At 38.8% G+C, this 23233-nt stretch overlaps 3 protein-coding genes across 3 annotated transcripts; 2 read left to right on the forward strand and 1 right to left on the reverse strand.

Annotated features, from left to right (window-relative positions):
* Positions 1 to 76: 76 nt before the first annotated feature.
* On the forward strand, positions 77 to 10537 carry LOC135467042 (splicing factor 1-like). Its single transcript, XM_064744806.1, has 13 exons — positions 77 to 210; positions 1288 to 1428; positions 1930 to 2005; positions 4420 to 4572; positions 5107 to 5227; positions 6458 to 6610; positions 6856 to 6974; positions 7312 to 7416; positions 7852 to 7918; positions 8231 to 8386; positions 8687 to 8906; positions 9184 to 9285; positions 9424 to 10537. The coding sequence occupies exons 1-13, from the start codon at positions 180 to 182 to the stop codon at positions 9726 to 9728; spliced, it is 1749 nt and encodes a 582-aa protein (XP_064600876.1). The 5' UTR covers positions 77 to 179; the 3' UTR covers positions 9729 to 10537.
* A 592-nt stretch (positions 10538 to 11129) lies between these two features.
* LOC135461819 (tryparedoxin-like) lies at positions 11130 to 14597 on the reverse strand. The gene is made up of 3 exons (XM_064739065.1): positions 14408 to 14597; positions 11850 to 12055; positions 11130 to 11440 (listed from the first exon to the last, which is right to left on the reverse strand). The coding sequence occupies exons 1-3, from the start codon at positions 14490 to 14492 to the stop codon at positions 11306 to 11308; spliced, it is 426 nt and encodes a 141-aa protein (XP_064595135.1). The 5' UTR covers positions 14493 to 14597; the 3' UTR covers positions 11130 to 11305.
* Positions 14598 to 17038: 2441 nt separating this feature from the next.
* On the forward strand, positions 17039 to 17458 carry LOC135466433 (uncharacterized). The gene has a single exon (XM_064743939.1). The coding sequence runs from the start codon at positions 17039 to 17041 to the stop codon at positions 17456 to 17458; it is 420 nt and encodes a 139-aa protein (XP_064600009.1).
* Positions 17459 to 23233: the final 5775 nt, after the last annotated feature.

Consider the following 23233-nt stretch of genomic DNA (forward strand, 5'->3'; position numbering starts at 1 on the left):
AAACAGCAATGGATGTTTTAGCTATGTAGCAATTACTAAGAAACAGAAACGAGACAATGCAAGATTAAGGCTCTCGCCATATTTTACGATCGTATATGGGACATTCGAAGTGGCAACGTTTATTTTAACAACTTTTGTGAGATTTTATCGTCCAGTTTTGCTCCAGTGTCGTGTTCAAAATGAACAAAAGACCTTTGGATATGAATGAAGGTAATAAATTGTTGCTTTTTTCGTTTGTTATATGACAGAAGTCAAACGTAATGCGAAGAGTAAACCTGGAAGTACATCTAACTGTACAACAACAACATAGTACAATAGTACCATTTCGTACTCCTCTAAAACCAGCGAAATGAACACTTCAGACAAAGTTTTACATAGTCTAACAGAATCATACGATCACACAAGTATGGCTTATTAGATTTATCGAAAAATTTCAGCTGTGACGGTTCAAAGTATCCATCTAGATGCACTTAGTATGTTATGTTAAACAGGAAGACATCTTGTTCGACGAAAAGCAACCTACCTGTTAGCAGTATTGAGCAGCTCACCTCGATCTTCTCATATTTTACATCAGTTAGCTCTTGCCCTTGTAACTATTGCATGACAAACTTTGACGAGGATGGCTGAGCTAAATCCAATGTTGCAGCCCAGTCGAATGGCATTCCAGAAGGTCTTCAGTAAGCATGTTGAAGAGAATATACTGGGGATCATGTGTTTTGTACATAACATCACCCAAGAGAGTTATCTATCTGTCATCAATGATTGCATGCACGCTGGATGTCACCCTCACCTTTGTTCAGTGTATCTCCTATGGGAGTAATCCATTTGTGGACATACAAACAACAGTTGAAAAGGAATGCAATTTATAAGCCACAGTATGGTGGGGACATTGTAAAGATTAGTTTGGTGGTATTGTTTATCATTGGCCAGCTTTTCAGACTTTCATTGACCTTGTGAGAAGTATATTCTTCATTGACATGATGTTCTCCCGTTCTGCAGTCATGAATTAAGACACGCGGACTGCAAAAAAAGACCATCTTCCTCATTTGATATCAGTCAGATCTTGATCTAAATGTCAAGATTACAATCTATTGTACGCTGAAAGTTAACCTGGAAGTTCCATGTATTTACAAGCAAACTACAACTTTTACAAAAATTATAATTAAACTTTTTTCAGCTAAGGATTAATGAAAGGACATACATGTATATTTGAGATTGATATCTGCATTGTCTGACTTTAACTCTTTGATTACTTTTTGGGGTTCTGCGATTATGTATTAACATCAGATGAATGGAAGTTTATGGAGAGGAAGAGAAAGCGAAAAAGCCGATGGGCTGCTGTTGATGATGCTGAGAAAACAGTTATTCCTGGAATGCCGACCACAATCCCAGCAAATCTATCAAATGAGCAGGAGAGGCAGTATTTGGGTGAGTACAATTAATGCTGTTTTCATCTCTGTAGACTGGTAGAAACTGATTACTTATCTCAACCTTTCTTAATTTGTTTTCACTAAATTTTCAAAATCTGCAGGTCCAGGCTGGCCCCAAGACATGTGATTTTCACAAAACCAGTAATAAATTGCATTCTCTTTCAATGGGTAATAATCTCTTTGTTAACCTTATTATATGTAGGTTCTCGCTGAATCCAATACCAAGTAAGTATGTATTAAACAGTGAAATTAGGGAACGCTTAACCTGATTAATTTATCCTTGCTTGTTGACTAAAAGTTTTTTGGGCGCTAAAAGAATTTCAAATGATTGATTCTTGTTTACCAACTACATGTACCATATAAGCAGTTTTTGGAGAAAATTCATTTCCAATGAAGGTAAGCAGAGCTTGAATGCTGCTAAATGCTATCATAATTTACATACCTGTATTGATGTTTTATTTTGTAAACAATGCTGCTATTCTGACCACTTGCATTACAGTTCACCTTCAAATTGAGGAGATAAGTCGCAGACTGAGAACAGGAGATCTGGGGATACCACCTAACCCTGAAGACAGGTTTGAGACGAAATCCATCCGTGACAGCAGTAATTGTATCTCTCTCCTCCCTGACAGCGGGCCAAGATTTACCCTCACAGCATTGCAAATTCATAGTCATGCCATCACATTTCTTTACACACTGACCTAACCATTCACCATTTTTCAGAGAAACTTTTAATAACAAACTTATAAAAATTTTGCAGGCGAACGTATTTCTTTTGTTATTGTTTTATTTATTTTAATTTTTTTCATCTTTTTTCATTTTTTTTCACCATGAAAAAAACCCTACTTGACCTACCTTGAAGAATGTTTAAGGCCATCTTCTACATTCTGTCCGCATCTAAAACTGGAACTCGTCACTCTACTACATTGGTAGCAACTTGCAGTTATCACACTTTAGTGTTACATGTGCATGTATTTCTACAATGGAAGACTAAATTATTGTTTATGAACTCCTACATTAAACACGACAAAGACAGAAGATGGGTTATATGTGTAGCTAACCATTACTTTCACCAACAGCCTCATATCTAATTAAATTGCTCGCATGCATGCCACTCTAACATTATGTTTGAAAACACAATTTAGTTTACATCATTCACTTATATATTAAGAACTAGTAACAGTTATCTTGCTTGGTCATTAAGATATGTTGGTTATAGGTGTGACAAAGAAAATGATGAAAAAAATGTCAATCTGTAGTTATCTGGCAGTAGGTAAACATGGGATGTCTCAAAGTGGTGAAATTTGTTAACTCTCATCAGTTGACTTATATATAGATGGTTCTTGTTTGACTTCATCATGGTCAATGAAAAATATGTGAAGTTGTTTTATCTATAAATCCCCAACATGACAGTAAAATGTCTGTGGATTGAATAATGTAGTTCGGGTTATGTTGTGTAATTTTCATGGGAAGAATCTGGTTAGTGATGTCTAGAGTATGCTGACTTGTATTGGTCCATAGAAAGGGAACAAATGGGATGCCTTCACACAGTCGAAAGGTTGATTTCTATTTGTAATTAAATCATCAGAAACAAAGGATTGTAGACTAGGTTTTGACAACTTTAATGGGTTTAGTATGTAAGTCTAGCACCCAAAGAAGCCTGTGCCTTCTGCTTTCATCATTGAAACCTGTGGCGAAAATGTATACAACATTGACGACACTAGTTGCATATATACATTCAGAATCAAATGTTATCTTTCTAAACACAGGTGTTTTCAGAAAACGATTGTTTTTGCACTCATTGGTTTTAAATATTTGATCCTTGTTGCTGTTTGTTGAGCTGAGCTAATCTAATGTGATATTACAGCAGTGATAATCATTCCACCTTATTGCAGTGACCAGAAAAGGGACGTGCCTCAAGATCTAATCATATATTTCTTCCCTCTAATAATGATGATTGGCATTTGGGGGGTGGGCAGATAGATGTAGCATTAATTTTGTGATGGTATATTAATTTACAATTTTTTCCATTTCACCTTCATACTATTTTTGTCTGCTTATTGTGCTGGCCTGTCTTGCATGGATTAAGGCTAACACTCAAATTCTTTTTTCAGAAGTCAACAAACTAGCTTTTGTCTGAAGGATTGGCTGTCTTGTGATTTCTTTAATTTTACAATCCTTTAGCAATTCAAACGATTTGTGACATGATATTTTTTCAAATAGTGCCAATAGTCTGCCTTATGTTAGGTTTCAATTTGACTATTATGTTTTCAATTTGGTAAAGCTTCAAATATTTATGCAGATGTGTTCATTAGTTGGCCAATCTTTGATCAGTGAGTGAAAAAGATTAAATAATAATGATAGTGTAACAACATAATATTAGGGTTTTACTCTTCCCATTTTCTAAGCATTATTTGTGCATAAAGTATAGTAAACTTTACTACTATAACCATTGTCCACAAAACCACCCCACAACCAGCTTGGCACCTGTATGTAACATCATCTCCACAAGTATATTTATTAATGTAGTTTGGTTTGTATGAACGTTCACATGTATTGAATAAAATTACATAATTTTCACTTTTGTTTGCATTAAGGATATGTGTGTGCATTAAAAACACTTCTGTAGAAGAAGAATAAATGGAATAAGAAAGTTTTCTACGTATATACTAGTATAATATTTCATTATTCCGTATTGGATGCCTTTCATATTAAGCAAAATTACTTTGATAGACATCAACATATGTAGCAGAATAACAAATTGTCCTGATATTATGCTAGATATTGTAGGAGAAGAAAAGCACTTTCTGTGTGGAAATAAGTTTACAGTGTATCAGTAATTGTGATGTCATGAAAATTTTTTAGTATGACATCAAACAACAATCAAAACACTGTATGTGGAGAAATGTAGCATGCAAGGTGAAATGTATGGTTTGGTGTGTGGATATGTTTGCTGTGATATGAGAACAAGTCATCGTCCTGTCTCCAGATCTCCCTCACCAGAACCCATCTATAACAATGAAGGGAAGCGACTCAACACTCGGGAGTACCGTACTCGCAAACGCCTGGAGGAGGAGCGTCACAGGCTTGTCACTGAAGCCTCCAACCTAAACACAGAGTACAAACCTCCAGCTGATTACAAGTGAGATCCTTTAATCCTTTCATTATTGGTTATCTGCAAAAGAGAGTTACTAAAAATCAGGAAATTTATGGACATTTGATATACATGTATTATGAAGTGATTGAATTTGCAATTTAAGGATCTGGATTATGGCGTAGAACACCAAGGCACCAATGCAGTCGCTGTGAGTTCAAGTCCAGCTCATGCTGGCTTCCTCTCCGGCCGTAAGTGGGACGGTTTGCCAGCAACCTGCGGACAGTTGTGGGTTTCCCACCCACCATAGTGCTAGCCGCCGTCGTATAAGTGAAATATTCTTGAGTACGGCGTAAAACACCAATCAAATATATAAATAAATAGGACACCAAGGAAAGGAGGATGAATTTAAGGATGCTGTATTCCCTCGTCAGATCTTTGCTGTCCCATCTTGACTGGTGGTTGGATCATTTAATTGTATGGCTTTTGTATTGAAAAGCTTAATGAGGTAGGTCAGGCCTTGTAATCAGTCAGTCAATCTTTTGGTCTTGTGTGTACAGTAAACATTTTTTTTGCCTTCAGGCCGCCAATAATCCGTGTGAATGACAAAGTGATGATTCCACAGGAGGAACACCCAGACATTAATTTTGTGGGGCTGTTGATAGGACCTAGGGGAAACACACTGAAGAACCTGGAGAAAGAGGTAACAACTCCATGATCTGCTCTTGGCATCAGAATAAATTTTTGTGGAAAAGTGAATCAGTGGAGAATTCTGAAGTAGCTGTGCCGTGTACTAAATCACTGATTGGTTGGAAGGGTTGACCTGTTATAAATGTGATTGTTTGATCCATGATATGTGTGATTGTTTGACCTGTTATATGTGTGATTGTTTGACCTATTATATGTTTGATTGTTTGACCTGTTATATGTGTGATTGTTTGACCTATTATATGTGTGATTGTTTGACCTGTTATATGTGATTGTTTGACCCATGATATGTGTGATTGTTTGACCTGTTATATGTGTGATTGTTTGACCTATTATATGTGATTGTTTGACCTGTTATATGTGTGATTGTTTGACCTATTATATGTGTGATTGGTTGACCTATTATGTGTGTGATTGTTTGACCTGTTATATATGTGATTGTTTGACCTATTATATGTGTGACTGGTTGACCTGTTATGTGTGATTGTTTGACCTGTTATATGTGTAATTGTTTGACCTGTTATATATGTGATTGTTTGACCCATGATATGTGTGATTGTTTGACCTATTATATGTGTGATTGTTTGACCTATTATATGTGTGATTGTTTGACCTATTATATGTGATTGTTTGACCTATTATTTGTGTGATTGTTTGACCTACATGTATTATGTGTGATTGTTTGACCTATTATATGTTTGATTGTTTGACCTACTACATTTGTGATTGTTTGACCTATTATATGTGGGATTGTTTGACCTACATGTATTATATGTGTGATTGTTTGACCATGATGTTTACTGTTAAAAAAATCTGCTCCCTGTTATAATGTAATAGTCTAGCTACTTCAAACCAGATAAAATTGTTTATTCACTTGTTATTAAAACAGATTCCCTATAATGCTATTCCAGTGTAATCATTGGTAATAATCTGCTAAGGGCTGTGTCATACAATGAGATGAAAGTACTGCTGAATTGTGTTGTGCAGCAGAAAATTATAGTTAAGTGTAAAACAGCATATATAGGTAAATTTTGTATTTGCTTACATACTGAAACTTCAATTTTTCCCCTAGGATATCATCCTACATTCCAAATAACCCTCGCAGAATCAGACAAAACGAGTAACTTCATGGAGTCATGGAGTCCAGGATAAATTTTAGGTTTGGATGCATAATTCATCATTTGTGTGACTATCATGGCTCATAATCTGTCCTATTTACTTATAGACTGGTGCCAAGATCATCATCCGTGGTAAGGGCTCTGTGAAGGAAGGGAAGATTGGGCGTAAGGATGGCCAGCCCCTGCCAGGGGAGGATGAGCCCCTCCATGCCTATGTTACAGCCAACAACCCAGAAAATGTCAAGAAAGCGGTGGAAAAGGTATGTCAGGTGTTTGTGCCCGAAGAATAATCAAAGAATTAAATTGTATACCAACATTACATTCAGTGTCATATCTTGTCTCAGTGTTACACTGTATTTTCTAAAACCTAAATGCTTATTAAACCATTTAGGTCTTGGAATGAGAATTAGAAGAATTTACTGGAACTGTGGCTATGTCATGATGTGCTGACATGAACTAGACAAGAAGATTATTGTTTTATTCATGCTCTTTCTTTTTTTTTCAGATCAAGGAGATCATTAAACAGGGTATAGAAGTTCCTGAAGGTCAAAATGACTTGCGGAGACAGCAGCTTAGAGAGCTGGCTTTGCTAAATGGCACATTGAGGGAAAATGATGGCCTGGCGTAAGTTATCAGTAACTACATTTTCGAAGCCTTGTGGGTACCAAAGATTGATTCTAGAGTGAATTAAGATGATCTAAGCTAAAATTCTGACACATGCTGTAGGCACAAAGAATTTAAGCGAATGTTAATATAATAATAAAATAAAGAAGATTTAAAGTTGTAAATTTCCAGAGTGGTCAAATTATGTTTGTAAAGATTGTTTTTAAAATGTAGCAAATGCAGATTCTGTCATTTTCTTGCAAATGAAATTCAATGGGTACTTATTCAAGATGGGTAGGTGAACTTTCCTAAATATGTAACTGCTTCAAGTGTATCTATTCCATTCTTCTTTTTGCAGGAAATTAAAGCAACTGCAAACTGCACAGACGATTATCACCAACACTATAGTGTGCTCAGTGTGTGGAGGAACAGGTCATTTGGCTCAGGATTGTAAACAGAAGAGGTACTTGCACAGTGTTTTGGCTTCTATGGGTGTAAAACCATGCCTATTATGGGTTTGAGCTGTTGCTTGAAAAGCTCGTTACGATATTAATAGGAGACTTGTAGGAATATGTCCCATCAAATTTGGCTACATCTCCCTATTAAATTTCACCAAGTAAGGTTGGTGTAATGATTAAAGCTATGTGACTTGTGTAATTCCTGCTGGGATACCTGCATCTGTTGTGGACTTTTCCCCAAATTTCCTTACCGTAACTGTAGTTTTACCCCATGGAGATGTATTTGGAATGCACCATGAATTAACATTATTCAGTCACACTGTCAGAGAAAGCTGCCTTTTCATTTACATTGTTGATGCAGTGTTTTCTCATCTGTTCAAAGTTTATTTAATTCCATAATGTGTTGTAATACTGTTTGATGCATGACTTTTGTCCTTCAGACCAGGTGACTCATTCAGGTTACAGCAGGTACAGACTGCTGCTGACAAAGCCAAGATGGATAGTGAGGTGAGAACTATTGTTAGCTTGAGAAGTGTTGGGTCATTTTTGTTTGTTGACTGATCATTCACATTCCTTGCCTTTTATTTTAAGAAAAGGCTACATCAGAGCTATAGAAAGAAGAAATTATTGGTCAGAAATGGCTAGATTTATGTTTGTTTGAGCCTCATTGATGGTAATTGTTAAATTTTGGTGTTCTTTGAACAACTGTCTGCTTAGTGCCATCGATTCCAAGACTTCTGTTGTGTTGCCTAATCATAAGGCAGGGGCCATGTTTCTAGGTTTTCATCATAATAATGTTACTGCCTGTGCATATTTTAGTACATGTCCCTGATGGCTGAGTTAGGGGAGGGTCCCCCACCCTCACAGAAGAACGAGTCTCCGGCTTCTCATCAGAATCACAACCACTCACACCACACACCACAGCAGCACCAGTTCAACAGGCCTTCCTTTGGACAACAACAGCAGCCTCCTATGGTAGGTATTTCACAGGGTCAACGTTACACCCAGAAATTTGCAACATCTTGGCTTTTCATATTTGATTTCTCTTTCTCTAATAAACATACCTATATTGGAGTCTTTATAGAGGTCCTTCGTTTTCTTTTTCTATTGGAAGTAAAAACAATTTTAATAATACATTAATGGGTGGCGGTGTGAGCATATCTTCTTACATGAGACTTTAGTTTATTGTTAACTAGAGCAAAGCAGACTAGAGCAAAGATATCAAATGAAATTTTTTCATATAAAGTAAGTGTGACATTGTTTGTTTGTTCACAGGGTTTAACGCCCCCCTGGGCCCAGAACAGTCCACGGTTACCTACCATGATGGGTGGGCCTCCTAACACCTTCCAGCAGCCACCCCCTAACAACATGGCCTCTCCCATGCAGGGTAACAATCATCAGCCCATGTTCACATCAACCCCAGCCAGCATTCCACCCTGGCAGCAGGGACTCAACTCTACACCCACACAACCAGTCTCCAGCTCACCGGCAATGGGTAAGCTCCTCCCATCATTTTGTGTTCAAGGTGCATGCTTATGTGTTGTCATCTTGTATAATGCTTATTATAAAAAAAAGGGTTTTGCTTAATGTTATTCAAGATGGTTTTGTGAAAATAAATGTGTGTCTCACATTAGAGTGTACCGGTAGTTATGGAAATATCCTCTCATTCATTGTGTAATTGAAAGAGGTCTCATGTTTTAAAATGATATGCACCCGTTAACTTAAAACTAGATATCCTTTAACATAAAAGTGCTTGTTCTGACCTATTTCAGGTGTTCAACCCCCACAGCTGCTGACTGCCCCACCCCCACCCCCTCCCAACAGTCAGGGGATGACACCTACTTCTAGTCTACCATGGTTACAGGCATCCCAAGGTAGGCACATTTGCCAAACAAAAGGAATTGAATGCCTTTCTTCAACTTTTAAAAAGTCGTTCAAGAGTTGGTTTAGAATGTCAACAGCAGTTATCATCTTTTTCCCATATCCTGATGAGTTTTGTATTCTCTTTTCAGCTCAGTCTGCGATGCCACCACCTCCATCATCCACAGCCATGGCACCATGGCAACAGATGTCTGGTGTACCACCTCCACCACCTTCCAACATTCCTCCATGGCAACAGCAAGTTCCCCCACCTCCTAATCATCAGCAGTCATGTATGCCCAATCCAGTGGCTCCTCCTCCACCACCCCCTAATCAACATGGGTACAGCCCCATAGCTCCACCCCCACCACCACCACCTGCTAACTTCGACATGGGCCAAATGGTTGGTGGGATAAACCCAATGCTGATAGCACCACCCCCTCCCCCGCCCAGCTGAAACTACTGCCACGCGTCAACCAGATGGGGTGGTGTTTTATCATAGAGTTGTAGGGCTATCTTCAGAAGGACTTACATATTACCCTGACCATCATCTTGTCAAGGTTTTAACTGTCAGAATATTCTTATCTTGGATTGACAGCTGTACACTTCCACTTCAAGTACAAATGGAATAGTAGCTGCTGATTTTAGCGGATAATACGTTATGTATGTTTTAGTTGATTTGTGGCAATGATTTATGTACCATTTAATCAAAGCTGTATACATGGACACTTCCAGTACCTGATGATTAGCATCTCATTGACCTTATACTTATCAAAATGGTTTTCAAATTTACCCAGAGATCGGGTTTTTATTCTTATTCTTAGTATATTTATCACCACCAAGTATATATATGTGTGAAGTTATCAGTAGGGGGGATTGGAAGGCAGGTAATTATTCATAATAAGGTTTGTTTTTCTGTCTGTGTTCAAGTTTACTTAACCTTAAGAATAAACTCACATCCAGCATCCTGTGGCAATAAATGTTTTGAGTTTAAAAAATCTACACGTATTGGTGGTTTCCTGCTAACATTTCAGTAGGTAGCTTGAGTCAAAGTTAAAGGATACCGCGTTAAAATCACATTTTAATTCATTTATTGTGAATTCCATTTTGTTGATGATGTTTAATTAAGATGAGACATTGTACATATAAATATATCCAAGTTTTGTTTACTACATCAGACTTTACATTTGCATTATTGAGGTGCTCAGAAATTGATGTAGGATGTGAATCGTCATTGATAAATAAATGAATGTTAAAAAAAGTGTGTAGCTTTTTGTTTTGGTGTAGGTTGTTGTGTATTTTTAGTGAATGTTTTTGATTTGAACACAGTTATGTCCTCAGGTAGTGAACTATTTAAGCTGCGATAGGTAATCACAGATTCTATAGGTTTTGTGATTGATGCCTTGAAATAAGTTTCATTGGAGTCTGTTACTGGCTAGGGTAAATATTCTGGAATAGCCTGGTATAGAGTGTATTACTATGGCATAGAGTGAATTTTCTGGAATAACATGGTACAGGGTGGGTATTCTGAAATAGCCTGGCATAGATTGTATTATTCTGGAATAGCATGGCATAGGGTGTATTACAATGGAGTTCTCAAGTTGGTTTGAAAGAATTTATTTCTGAATTGTTTAAAGCCATACTTATACGATGGTGGTGGGTTTAATTAGTGGAGTAAACCAGAATGCCAATGGTAAAACACAAAACTGTGTCAAGGTACTTACAAATTTACCTTCATGTGACATTCGGATGCGCACGCTGTATTACTGGACAACCAGTGGTCTTCAAGGAACAACAGAGCTCACAAGAACAGAATGGGTAAAGGTTTGACAGAAAAAAGTAACTCATGTACTACTTTAGCATATGGAATATGACATTTATTTTGTATGTAATAGATGTGAAGAAAATTCTGTATCCTGTAACGAGTCCTGAATTAAGTTTACGAAAACGGCCCAATATGAGAGGTATCCCAATTCCAAGCTTTGTCAGGCATAGTTCACGAGAGTCCATTGAGCAACAGTAGTAGACACAGCATCATGCCCATGGGAAATTGGCTGGCTCTTGGGTAACTTTCGACCTGCCCTCGGTTGTGATCACTTCACCCGTCTTTGCATTCACCAGAACAAAATAGGGAATCCCAGATACGTTGTGCTTCTTTGACAATGTGCTCTGTAAAACAGCAAGGAAACCGGTATTGGAAAATAGTCCGATCCAAGGATCGGGGCCATTCCTTATGTATGTAACCCTTTTCATATAAGTTCATTTAGAAGCCGATTATAAAAACAAAAACAAATTGCCTAACAGTTTGCCGAGAGGGAGAGTTTGTTTTGGTTTTGGATCTTAGCAGTTATTATAGCTCAATTGCAGAAAGCTTTCTAATACAAAATTATGAACTTCTTGAACAGTGACAACTTTGACTGGATGTAAGTTTTTACTTCAGTATTATGCTAAATTTTAATGAGACCATTCGTATTCACAAAGAGAAACATAGCGACGTACAAGTCTGAGTTGATTACGGAAGTTATGCGTGACTGTATTTCATTACGGTTTCAATTACAGGGGCCAACCAATCACTCACCCTGATGTCCTCAGCCTCGAAAGGTACGGCGAGCCAGGGCATCTCTTTGAAATAAGCCTGAAACTTATCTGCATCTCTGTCACATGTCACGAAGATGATCTCCATGGACTTGCCCTTGTCGGTTGCCTTCAGCTCGTTGTAGAACTTTGCCAGGACAGGCGTGAACTGCCGGCATGGCGGGCACCAATGGGCGGAGAAGTAAAACCCTGCAGACATAAATTGAGCACCCGTGTTACTGAAGGAATTCAATATTCAGCAGTGATTGAGCGTTTGTAAATGTTGCTGGTCGAGCGCCCTTCATCCATCCATCCAGTCTTCATCCACACTCGTGACTGTCAGTCACTTAGCTTAATAAACACATTCCCCCAGAGATTACCTTTAAAAGAATAATATATATATACATATATATATATATATTTATTACCTGTGCAGCGAATTTACACAGCCTATGTATTTGTCCCAAAAAGGGATGGTGTGGATTATAGAAGATTATAGAGTATTATAGAAGTGCATCATCGAAGTTAAATTGATACTGTATTGAACTGGGCGTTAAAAAAACAATGAAATAAACAGGCCCATATGAGTTGTTATCGAAGGTCTGATAAAGAGAATGTAGGCCTACGCCAATCTGTAAGTGAGCTTACACTGTACGGACTTCTACATCACAGAACGGCCCCAGGATGTGGAGAGGCGAGACGGCGAAATTTAACGGCACTAGTGTCTGTACAGACATCATTACGGAAATAGGAAGTATCTGTCGGGTAATGTGAGAGGAATGTCATATTGGCGTAAGCTGTAATGTGCTGCGTACGAGTACACCCAAGTCGTGTTCATTTCCACTGCATATTTTTGAAACTGATAACCTGTTAGGGGCCTACTATTTGGCCACGTGTATATGTAATGAAACTGAACACGGCCGGGATCGCCCTGCTGTAGAGTGCCATGAATGCTCAACACTGAGCAGTCTACAAACTATACAACCTAGGCCTTTCATCAGTCAGGCCACGGCGAGGTAAATTGAATTTAAAAAATGAATAAAATAATTTTGTAAACTTACGCCTCCATGCATTGTCTAACTTGCTACACGCATTGAGAATAACCATGTATGTACTCAAAAAATTAATCTGTTAATTCTAACGGAAAGTCTGGGTGATGCTAGAACTCTGCGTGTTAAATGTAACAAACATATTCTATTAATTCAACATAAAGACTCTATAAGACTAACAAGATACTATGTTGAATATGACAGAATATTGTGATATGATAACAGAACACATTCTAGCATCACTCAGACAACAGACTTACTGTTAAAATTAACAGATTAATTTTTTATTTATTTATTTATTTATCTAATTGGTGTTTTACGCCGTACTCAAGAATTGCTGTAGAGCATGTCCTACATATAATATAAACTTAATCGCCTGTATGTTATAGCTTAATACTGGGACTATACATCACGAGAACGAGTTCGATGACCTTCAGCCTAGCGCATATAATCACGCTACGATTCGTCGCAGGTCTACAGGCTGCATGGAGGGAGATGGAGTGGGGTGGAGTGGGGGTGTCGCTGGGACAGGATTTTTGTTGGGGTATACGTAATGACCCTTTTCCTTCCATCCCATTAATCTTGACGATGCCATATTTCAATACTGGTTAGGAATATGAATTTTGATTTATTCTTTATTAAAATTTAAATCGCTACCTCTACTTCGTTACCTCGCTTCGATACCTCGTTAACTCGCTTCGCTACCTCGTTACCTGGCTGCCTCGCCCTGTATAAGAAAGGTACAGATGTCCTCTATCGGCTTCCATAGAGACTAGCACTCATTGTAACAAGATTTCAAAATATTGTATACAGAACTGTCTCTAAATTAATTATAATCATGCAAAGTTGTAACTCTGATACATGTATTTGCAGTGTCATCCATGCATGCGTGGTGTCGGCTTATAAAATTATTATTTTTGCCCAGATGTAGGCCTAGGTGTGAACAAAATATTGACGCGAGGTCTCTCCAACTTCAAATGCACGGCTGTGTAAGATCAGCTAGAGGTCAGTGTCCTGTAAGAGACCGACCAGTATTGATTTCTGTACTGGCGAAAACTGTATTGATTTGTGGGAGTATTTTACTCTATTGCACCTTACAAAGCTTTGATATACAGAACCAATATTGCCTCTCCTGAATGGTTAGGTTGCAATCATCTGCCGCATCAGAACCTTCATCAAGCGCGGCTGTATAATTATAGCTTAGTCACGCGTGTAGGCCTATATATGTATACACATCCTCATCTTCATATGAACAGTTTAATCAAAATATTTTGTTGATGGGTGACTGTACGTGATATTGCGTTGCCCGATATTCGTAAACTGTTGTCTTTAAAAAGTATATACACGGAATAGTGAATGAATACAATAAAATACATTCCTCCCATGACTCATATCATCAACATTACTCAGTGCGAGTATATACTTTATACTCGTCTGCGCGTCACTCTGTTTACTACAACAGTGGTTAATACAGTATATACATATAAAAGAACAGAATGGAGTGACGACGTACCTATGTAGTCCAGATCCTTGAGGCTGTCTACGGACACGTCGCCGCTTTGACCTTTCAGAGTTGAGCCGAGTTGACTGAGATCCATGGTGGCTGAGAGGAACCTGTGTTCTGTTTAAGTGCTTTTGCCAGACTGTAGCTTTTATAACCAGCTCGAATTTGCGAGGTTATCACACTCGTTTGCCTGATGTGTTCGTAGTCATGGCAGGGTATGTGGCACGGACATGCGCCGTGTGTCGCGCTCACATATAATAGAAACCGATCATGCAAATGTTCACGATGGATATAAATATCTTAGCTATTGTTATGTCTACATTTATATACTGAATGCCTGCTACCTGCTATGAATCTGTTAATACTACATAGTCAATCTCTATATGCGAGGTTCTGCTCAACATGTTATTACAGTTAAGGTTGAAAGCTTTCTAATCCATTGCATAACAAAGAAGTAATGATTATGTAAGAATCGGGCAATTAGGCGTGACTGTTTCCAAGAAACAAACCTATAAAGGCATATAGCGTTGAATGATACACACATAAATGTTACAATCCGTTCACATATGTTTTTAACAGTTAATTATAGATTTACCTACTACTTTCATATGACATTAAAAGATTGGAAATTTGTTTATCTCAACCAATGATTTGACAATATACTATCCATCTGAACTGCATATATTTTGTAGCTTGCAACCATTGGACAATGTAATTCAGATGTAATGTAGTTAGATGGTTAAAAGTGCTTGTCTTGCAGTCGTACGGACACACGCAGTACGAGTTCAGTCTCGACTTTGTACCCATGTACATTCTTCCACTGTCACTGTTCGCGGGAGCAAGCATGACACTAAGCGGTCGACGACACTCGTAAGACTATTTGTATACTCTAAGGCTGCGTTTCCACCAAGTTTCACGTGTCTTGTGTCTCGTGTCATGTGTCATGCATGACACATGACACATGACATTAGCGGTTTCCACCGGATTTCACATCGTACATGTCACATATGCATGTCATTCTACCTTTGTTCGCCATGGGTGACAGTTCAGGTTCATCTGATGAGGAAATTCTTGCTCTATGTCTGTTGTACCGTCGAGCAAGGAAGAGAAACCGGAGCAGGCGCTCAATATGGTGCAGGGACCATTATTTATTGCGTCCAGAAAGGGGCGAATTTACAAGAACGTTTCGCCATCTCATGGACAATCCAGACAGAGAATTATTCTTCAATTACACACGAATGTCGTACGAAACCTATGCAGAATTGAAACAACTAGTCTTACCTCACCTGCAACCAGTTGGAACCAACTACAGAGAAGCTATATCTGGAGAGCAGAAGCTCATCCTTACACTCAGGTAAGCAGCGAAAAGTTAACATTTGATAATGTTTTATTCAATCAAAACCATGAAAGTAAAATATCAACATCAAATGGAAACACTGCAGTCATATTTTTTAAAAATTATAAACAAAAACAAAACATTGCATATCTCATGCAGAACATAAATTGTGATTCTTTGGCACATCAAGGTAACGATATGATATTTGGTAATATTTGACCAATTTACAGCAGAACAATCAACATCAAGTTCGATCATTGATCAGTTTCAATTTGGATTATTTAACAACTCCAAAAATGATTCTTGGCTGTAAACTGTCCCAGAGCTGGTGGAGACGTCACTGGAAGTTCCGGGGTTATTCATGTTTGGTGGCATTACTTCTTGTGTGAAGTAGATTGGTTGGGGCACGGGCTTTGAAACTTCTTTCAGATCTCTCAAAACCTTCAGCTGGAACTCAATAAACTGGTCATCAGTTAGGGACTGTACTTTTGGCATTAAGGATTTGAAGAATCCCATTCTTGGACATTCCCGAGCAACAGATTTCTCATCCACCCTTCTTTTTAATGATTGGAATAAGGCAGTTTCTGATTCTTCGGCACGACGTTTGGAACTGCATTTCTGTTTGACGACGCTTTCAGTTAAAGTCGGCTTGAGGACTGATGGTGTTGATGCTCGAGCTTGTGATGGTGGGTCAGTCAAATTATCTTCATCATCTGCATGAGAGGTGATACTGCTCTCATCAAGAATCCCCGAACCTTTTACCGCCTGCTCCAGTATACTGACGTTGTCGTCAACACTGCAACCAGACTCGTTCAGCTCTTCGACATCATCATTGTTGGTACTGAGATTTCATGTGGTGGACCTTTTGTCCTTGATGATTTTAAGGAATCTCATACTTTCCATGAACACCCACGGCTTCGAACTTCCAGCTCCATCACCAGATTTATTTTTCATGCGTTGTAGTGCGTTGTTATAACTTCTTGTAAGTGATGTCCATGTATCCTTTGCAGTAACACCTGTAACAAATAATATTGCATTAGCCGATAGTTTTCATAAATCAAATATGGTGTGAGCTTAGTCAAGGATTTTGGTGTGAACCCTGATTTATATCATTCTTATTACAATCATAATGACAGCTGTATATTAAGTATAATAATACTATGCTTTTCTTTTTTTCCAGATGTCTCGCAACTGGTTCATCATTTGCCTCGATGACTGTACCCTTCCATATGTTCAAGACTTCGATAGCTCGGCATGTACTAGCAACCTGTGAGGTCCTATGGAAAGTACTTCAGCCTATCGAAATGCCCATTCCAAATGAGGACAAGTGGAAAAGTTTGGCGAAAAGATTTGGAGATTTGTGGGATTATCCATTTGCTATAGGCAGTCTTGATGGTAAACACGTGGCATTGGTTAACCCGATGAACAGCGAATCACTTTTCTACAATTACAAAGGGTATCCCAGTATTGTGCTTTTGGCACTCAGTGATGCTGATTCGTGTTTTACATTAGTAGACTGTGGACAGTACGGACGAGTGAGTGATGCAGGTGTATTCCAGGCCTCAAGAATAAGCCAGCTTCTTGACCAGGAGAGGTTGAACATACCGGATGAGTCTTTCATGGTCAGTACCACAGAGAAACGGATACCGTTTCAGGTTGTTGGAGATGAAGCCTTTCCATTGAAAAAAAAACCTCATGAAGCCATATGCAGCCAGAACGCTTGACAGAATTAAGCGGATTTACAATTATCGGCACTGTAGAGCTAGACGTCCAGTTGAGTGCACTTTTGGCATATTGGCAAAGAAGTTTGAGATTTTTCAACGCCCAATGCGCCTACAACCAGACAGAGCAATTACAGTTACTAATGCATGTACTGTTCTGCACAATTTCATCCGTAGAAGAGATGGACATATGATAGATCGGACATCAGAAATTAACTATGAAATCAGGCCTAACAATGAACAAGGATTGATGAATCTGCGCCCTCAGCAGGGTGGCAGAAACTCAGATGAGGCCACAGAAATACGTGATCTGATTGCTGCATTTTTCAACGATCCTCGCGGCAGTGTCATGTGGCAAGATCAGAATATGTTCCGAAATGTCCTTCTTCTCGAGGACTAGAAAGTCAAAACACTGTTCATAAATTAGTGTTTATTTGTACTTTTTGATGAATAAAGTTTAGAAATTTCAAATACCTGTTTCTGGTGGTTGGAGCATTTCTTCTATTTTTTCCCATACTTGTTTCCGCTGATCTTTATTCTTATAATCCCTATGTCTGGGATCCCACAAAAGTGGGGTTTTCTGGACGAGGGATATCAGGTTATGTTTGTAGTCATTCATGTTTAGAAGTTGCAACACATGGCGTGAAAACGAAACTAAAAGCTGGGGAAAACCCAGGGGAACCCCCTATCAGAAAGCAAAACGTGACACGAGACAAGAAAAAGAATGAACATGTTCATTCTTCGAAAACGTGTCATTTCACGCGAGACATGAGACAGGCGACACGTGACATTGGTGGAAACGGTTCCGACCAAAATCATATGTTCCTATTTCTTGTCACGTGACACGTGACATGTCACGTGTCATGTGAAACTTGGTGGAAACGCAGCCTAACGTTCTTTCGAGACCACCTCTGCCTATTGCTTTCCACCACTATGGTGTGAGTAGGCCTATATGTGCGTCACACGTGGGAAAATTTGCCATTTACTTCTCAAAGGTTGGTGGTTTAGGCCGGTTACTCCTGTTTTTTTTCCATGCAGCCATAAAAAATTACGGATTATAAACATTTTTTTTTACATTAATAAATGTTGTGGTAAAAGGTTTTGAACAAAGCAGTCGCTGGCTACGGGTGGACTTCGGAAGCATTAAAAATATACATGGCCATGATCTCATCAGCATAGGTTATCTTTCTATTTTGTCAGTTCTCACACGTACATTGTACACGTATATGGGGCAACGTTTGATCAACAATGATAGTAGATGTAGGCGTGCATATGACTAATCCTGGTTGCATTATAATACACTACCGTTTATCGAGAATACGATCTCGATAAAGTGAAAATGTGTTATGAAGCTTATGCGAACATTTCATACGTAATTAATTTGAAATAAATGTATATATATATATATATATATATATATATATATATATACATGTTTATATTATTAAAATCGTGCTGTTTATAATTCCACCGTGACGAAAACTTGCACGTTGATAAATATCATACGAAAAGAGTTACAACAAAGAGGAAAATGGGAGAAGTGAGAACAGTGCGACAATTTGCATTTTTTTTTAATTGGTGTTTTATGCCGTACTCAAGAATATTTCACTTATACGACGGTAGCAAGCATTATGGTGAGAGGAAACCGGGCAGAGCCCGGTGGCAACCCACGACCATCCGCAGGTTGCTGTGTCGAAGCGAAACCAGAGGTTACCGTCACTCACTCAATGTTCACCGACCAGACTTTTAGTCTCCAAGTCTTCCAAGAGACTTGGACAGCAATATACTGAAGGGTCCTGCATGTGGCGTGTACATATCTCGCATTGTAGCATTTGTTAGATCCTGTGTGTTGCGTGACTATTTCAATCAACGTCACAAGATATTACTGCAAACACTTCACTCTAAGCTTAGAAAGAGCGTCAATAACCTCCGGTGTAGTGGCCAAAATGCCTTTTGTGTTCGTGAAAATGAGATGTGTTTTAGCCTTGTTGGCATGGTTTAACCCCGAGTTGTTCCCCTTTATCTCAGGTACATATGAATGTGATAAAAATAACGTTAAACGTACGCAGTGAAATGCGAATGTTTTCGAGCTATTCTTTCATCGTTTTTATTTACTTGTTACTATCTGTTTTGTTCTCATTTATGTAACTGAGCATGTATTTGATTAACATACATGTACTAGCACAAATTGTACTGTTTCTTGTTAATCATAACGGAGAATGTGTGATGTAAAGCTGACACGTAAAATGTTGTCGTTTATTTTGTTTACAGTCAATCACGTACTGAAAGTATCACATACTGACCGTATCACGTACTAAACGTAGAGCATTGACGGACAGAATGTAGCCCAAAAATATGTCAGTAAATGCCAAGAAATGGAACTACGTGCATTTACGTGTTCTTTATTACCAACCGTTACATCCGGCACTCTGCTTCATTATTGTGTCTATATTCCGCTTAACCCGGGACTAGGGGCTGTCTATTCATCGTGTTGAATTAGATCGCCACTTTGAATGTACGAACAGTTGCAATCAAAGCTCAAATGAGATACATATTTTATTATCGACAACTTCTACGCTAGCATGGTACATGGTTTCGATGCTGATTTCACTAATTCGCCTTACGTTTTCAGACATCTTTGAAAACTGTTGACAACTTTTCTTTGCATGATTCCGGCCTAGTTGACGGCTGGTATACGAATGTCTTCAACGTATAGATTGTGAGCGACTTGGAACACTACCAGCTCTCCGCAGATGGTGTGAGGTCAAAGGCAACCGCTGACCCCTTCAAAGAGTTGCCTTCATCGGGTAATCCATTTGCAGAGAAGTCTTGTATGGTACCAGAAATTGGGAAGAACTAACTACCTTCCGCGCTTTGCCGAAAACAGACAGAAGTGCTGAACAAATCAAAACTCTGGGTTTCTTAGATCAGTGAAGAGACTAAGGCCAAAGACTGAAGAAAACTAAAGTCCATGACAAGGTTGTTCAGTTGCTTGAGGAACGTCAACTGCTTTGCAGAGTTCTCATCATCCAGGGGAGCCGACCTGACCTGACGCCAAATCTACAGCCATAGAAGATAACTGGTAAACATATGGGATGCCGGTGCCAAGTGTCCTTCTTGTGTGCTGTTGATGGCTCTCCTTTTGTCCCTATAGGCAAGGGCAGTCCAGTGCATGTCACTGAAGGATCAGTGAAGATTCATTCACTAAAATGTGCCCCTGTTATCGATATAGTGCTGCTAAGTCTTCACCAGGTCCTATCTATTTCATTCACGGAACTGTATACTGATAATCTACTAGCTATAAACAATCTATATATAGCAAAAGCTGTGAAAGATATTTATCCACCTTTGCTGGATTTACAGGAAACCACAACTACAGACTCTCCAGGGGGTGCATCTTATCTGGACCTGCAATTATACAGAAACCAAAACAATTTCTGGTATCGACTTTACGACAAGAGGTATGTTTTTAATTGTAAATCATCCTTGGATAGCAATATACCGAATGGTCCAGGATATGGCGCGCCATATCTCGCCTTGTAGCATTTGTTTGATCCTATGTGTTGTGTGATGATTTCAGTTAACGTCACAAGTTATTACTGCAAAACCCTGTGTGTCAAGGTTATTCCATGAAACGCCTTCACTCTAAGTTTCACAAGTTTTACTATGAGTACAACAATTTTTTCTCTTGTAAGTTAATACTGACGAAGCCTCAAGAATCTCCGACACTGTTTCATGCCGCGTTAATCTCGCCTATCCTGGGGCTACGGGTCGTGTATTCATGGCGTTTAATCAGGTCGCCACGTTGGATATATGAACAGTTGTAATCAAATCGCAACCGAGATACATATTTTATTATCGACAATTTATATACTAGTATGGTACGCGATTTGAATACGCGATCTGATTCCGCTCATTCATCTTTTCGGGTCTTTCCAACATCATTGCAAACTGTTGGCAGCCTCTCTTTGCATGATTCGGTCCTACTTTCGAACTTTATTTATTTTCTTTTCCCAAAACGACGTTTTGGGAAATGGTCATCGCGATTACTGACCTGGAATGTCCCTTTTGTTTGACGGCTGGAATACCAATGTCTGCTTCCACGCATAGATTTCACCTAAGTTTTGACCATATAAAGCTGCATGTCTGACCTACAAGAGGCGTTTATCAACCGCACTGACTACATGCATGGTGCTCATCTACAATGAGGGTCAAGGGTGTTTTGAACGTGATTAAGATCATTCTGTGAAAACAAGATGCGGTAAATAGATCATCAAAGGCTACAATTTAGAAGGAGGCATTCGCAAGAAGAGGCTGATACGCTATTTCCTCACTATGTCCTGATTTTTAAACATGTGACTCCATGATGACAAATGGGTGTTTGACAACCCAACACAGACATTCTCTGACATAGGGTATACAGTGAGAAATTAAAGTGGTGGAGCGCGTGATCGGGCGTCAAAATTGTGAAGGGATCAATGGGCTGATGGTGACAATTTTTCACGCGATGTCATTTCTGTGAGTAGAGGAAACCACGGTGTGCCCCAAATAACCCACTAGATTGCTTCATGCAAACTAGAGCAGCGACGACAGTATGAAAATTGGTAATTGGTAACACCGATTGATACAAATCGCGAAAGAGCAATTAAGATCATTTCTGGAAGTATTACGACAGTAAAACATGTACGCATGCTTTCAGCCACGCGATTTATCAAAAGCTGAAGCACACAGACAACATTTGTTGTCGAAAACCGGATGTTCAGATACCGGTGTCAAATGAACCGGAATATCGGGTACCCACTTACAAACAACATTTGCTGTCCATTTTTGAAGATTCCAGCGGCGAAAGACAGTCACATGATAACTTCGAGGCCACATGACATTTCCATAGACGTTGCATGACTGGTTGATGTTTACGACAACGATCTCACAAGATCTCACACTTTGGATCAAGTGTTCCAGATTCAGAAATTCCTGTTGTGGTTACCTGCTCATCAGTAAATTTCGAGGATTTTTTTTTATTGCCTGGATCAAGACATCTCGTTTTCGACAACAAATGATGTCCGTGTGCGCTGGGTTATAATCCTCGCATCACCTCGGTAGGACTGCAGTACTGGTAAGTTTATTAATACAAAACCTGCTTAAATAAAAAAGAAACCATCCGAAACAAAACAAAATATAGAACTATCTTATGCACGAAAGCAAAATTCGCTACATTGTTGGATTCACGCCAATCCATGAATCGTACTTCTCGACAAACGGATGCTGGGTGTCTGTTTGATTAGTATGCAAAAGAAATCAAGTAAACACTAAACTAATCAATAATCTAAATAATATATATTTTTAAAAAAGGATCACTAAAGATGGCAAAATGACGCTTAGCGCACTAAAAATCTTACACCCATACACTATTCCCGTAATTAGAAGTCAATGAACAATAACAAGCAGTACAATTATAGGATGACCTTGCAAAAGGCATATATAAAGATTAATACAAAACTTTCAAAGAGATAAAACTTCTACCTAAAAAGGAAACACGCAGGACGCATGGTAGCTGAGACCAATCGATCGCACTTCTACACAGATGTGCCGAGTATAACTTTAATTTTAAATCCCAAAGCTATAAATCAAGACAAAGCTCACCTTCCAGAAAAGAGGTGTATGAAGTGTAGGCATGGAGAGGCATTTGTCCTAAATAGTTGTCAACAAAAATGAAAATCATATTTTAGAGGTATCACACAAACCCGGATACACTCAACGAATCCACACAGCAACCGG

Source organism: Liolophura sinensis, chromosome 1 (assembly GCF_032854445.1).
Source record: "Liolophura sinensis isolate JHLJ2023 chromosome 1, CUHK_Ljap_v2, whole genome shotgun sequence".
Classification (NCBI taxonomy): domain Eukaryota; kingdom Metazoa; phylum Mollusca; class Polyplacophora; order Chitonida; family Chitonidae; genus Liolophura; species Liolophura sinensis.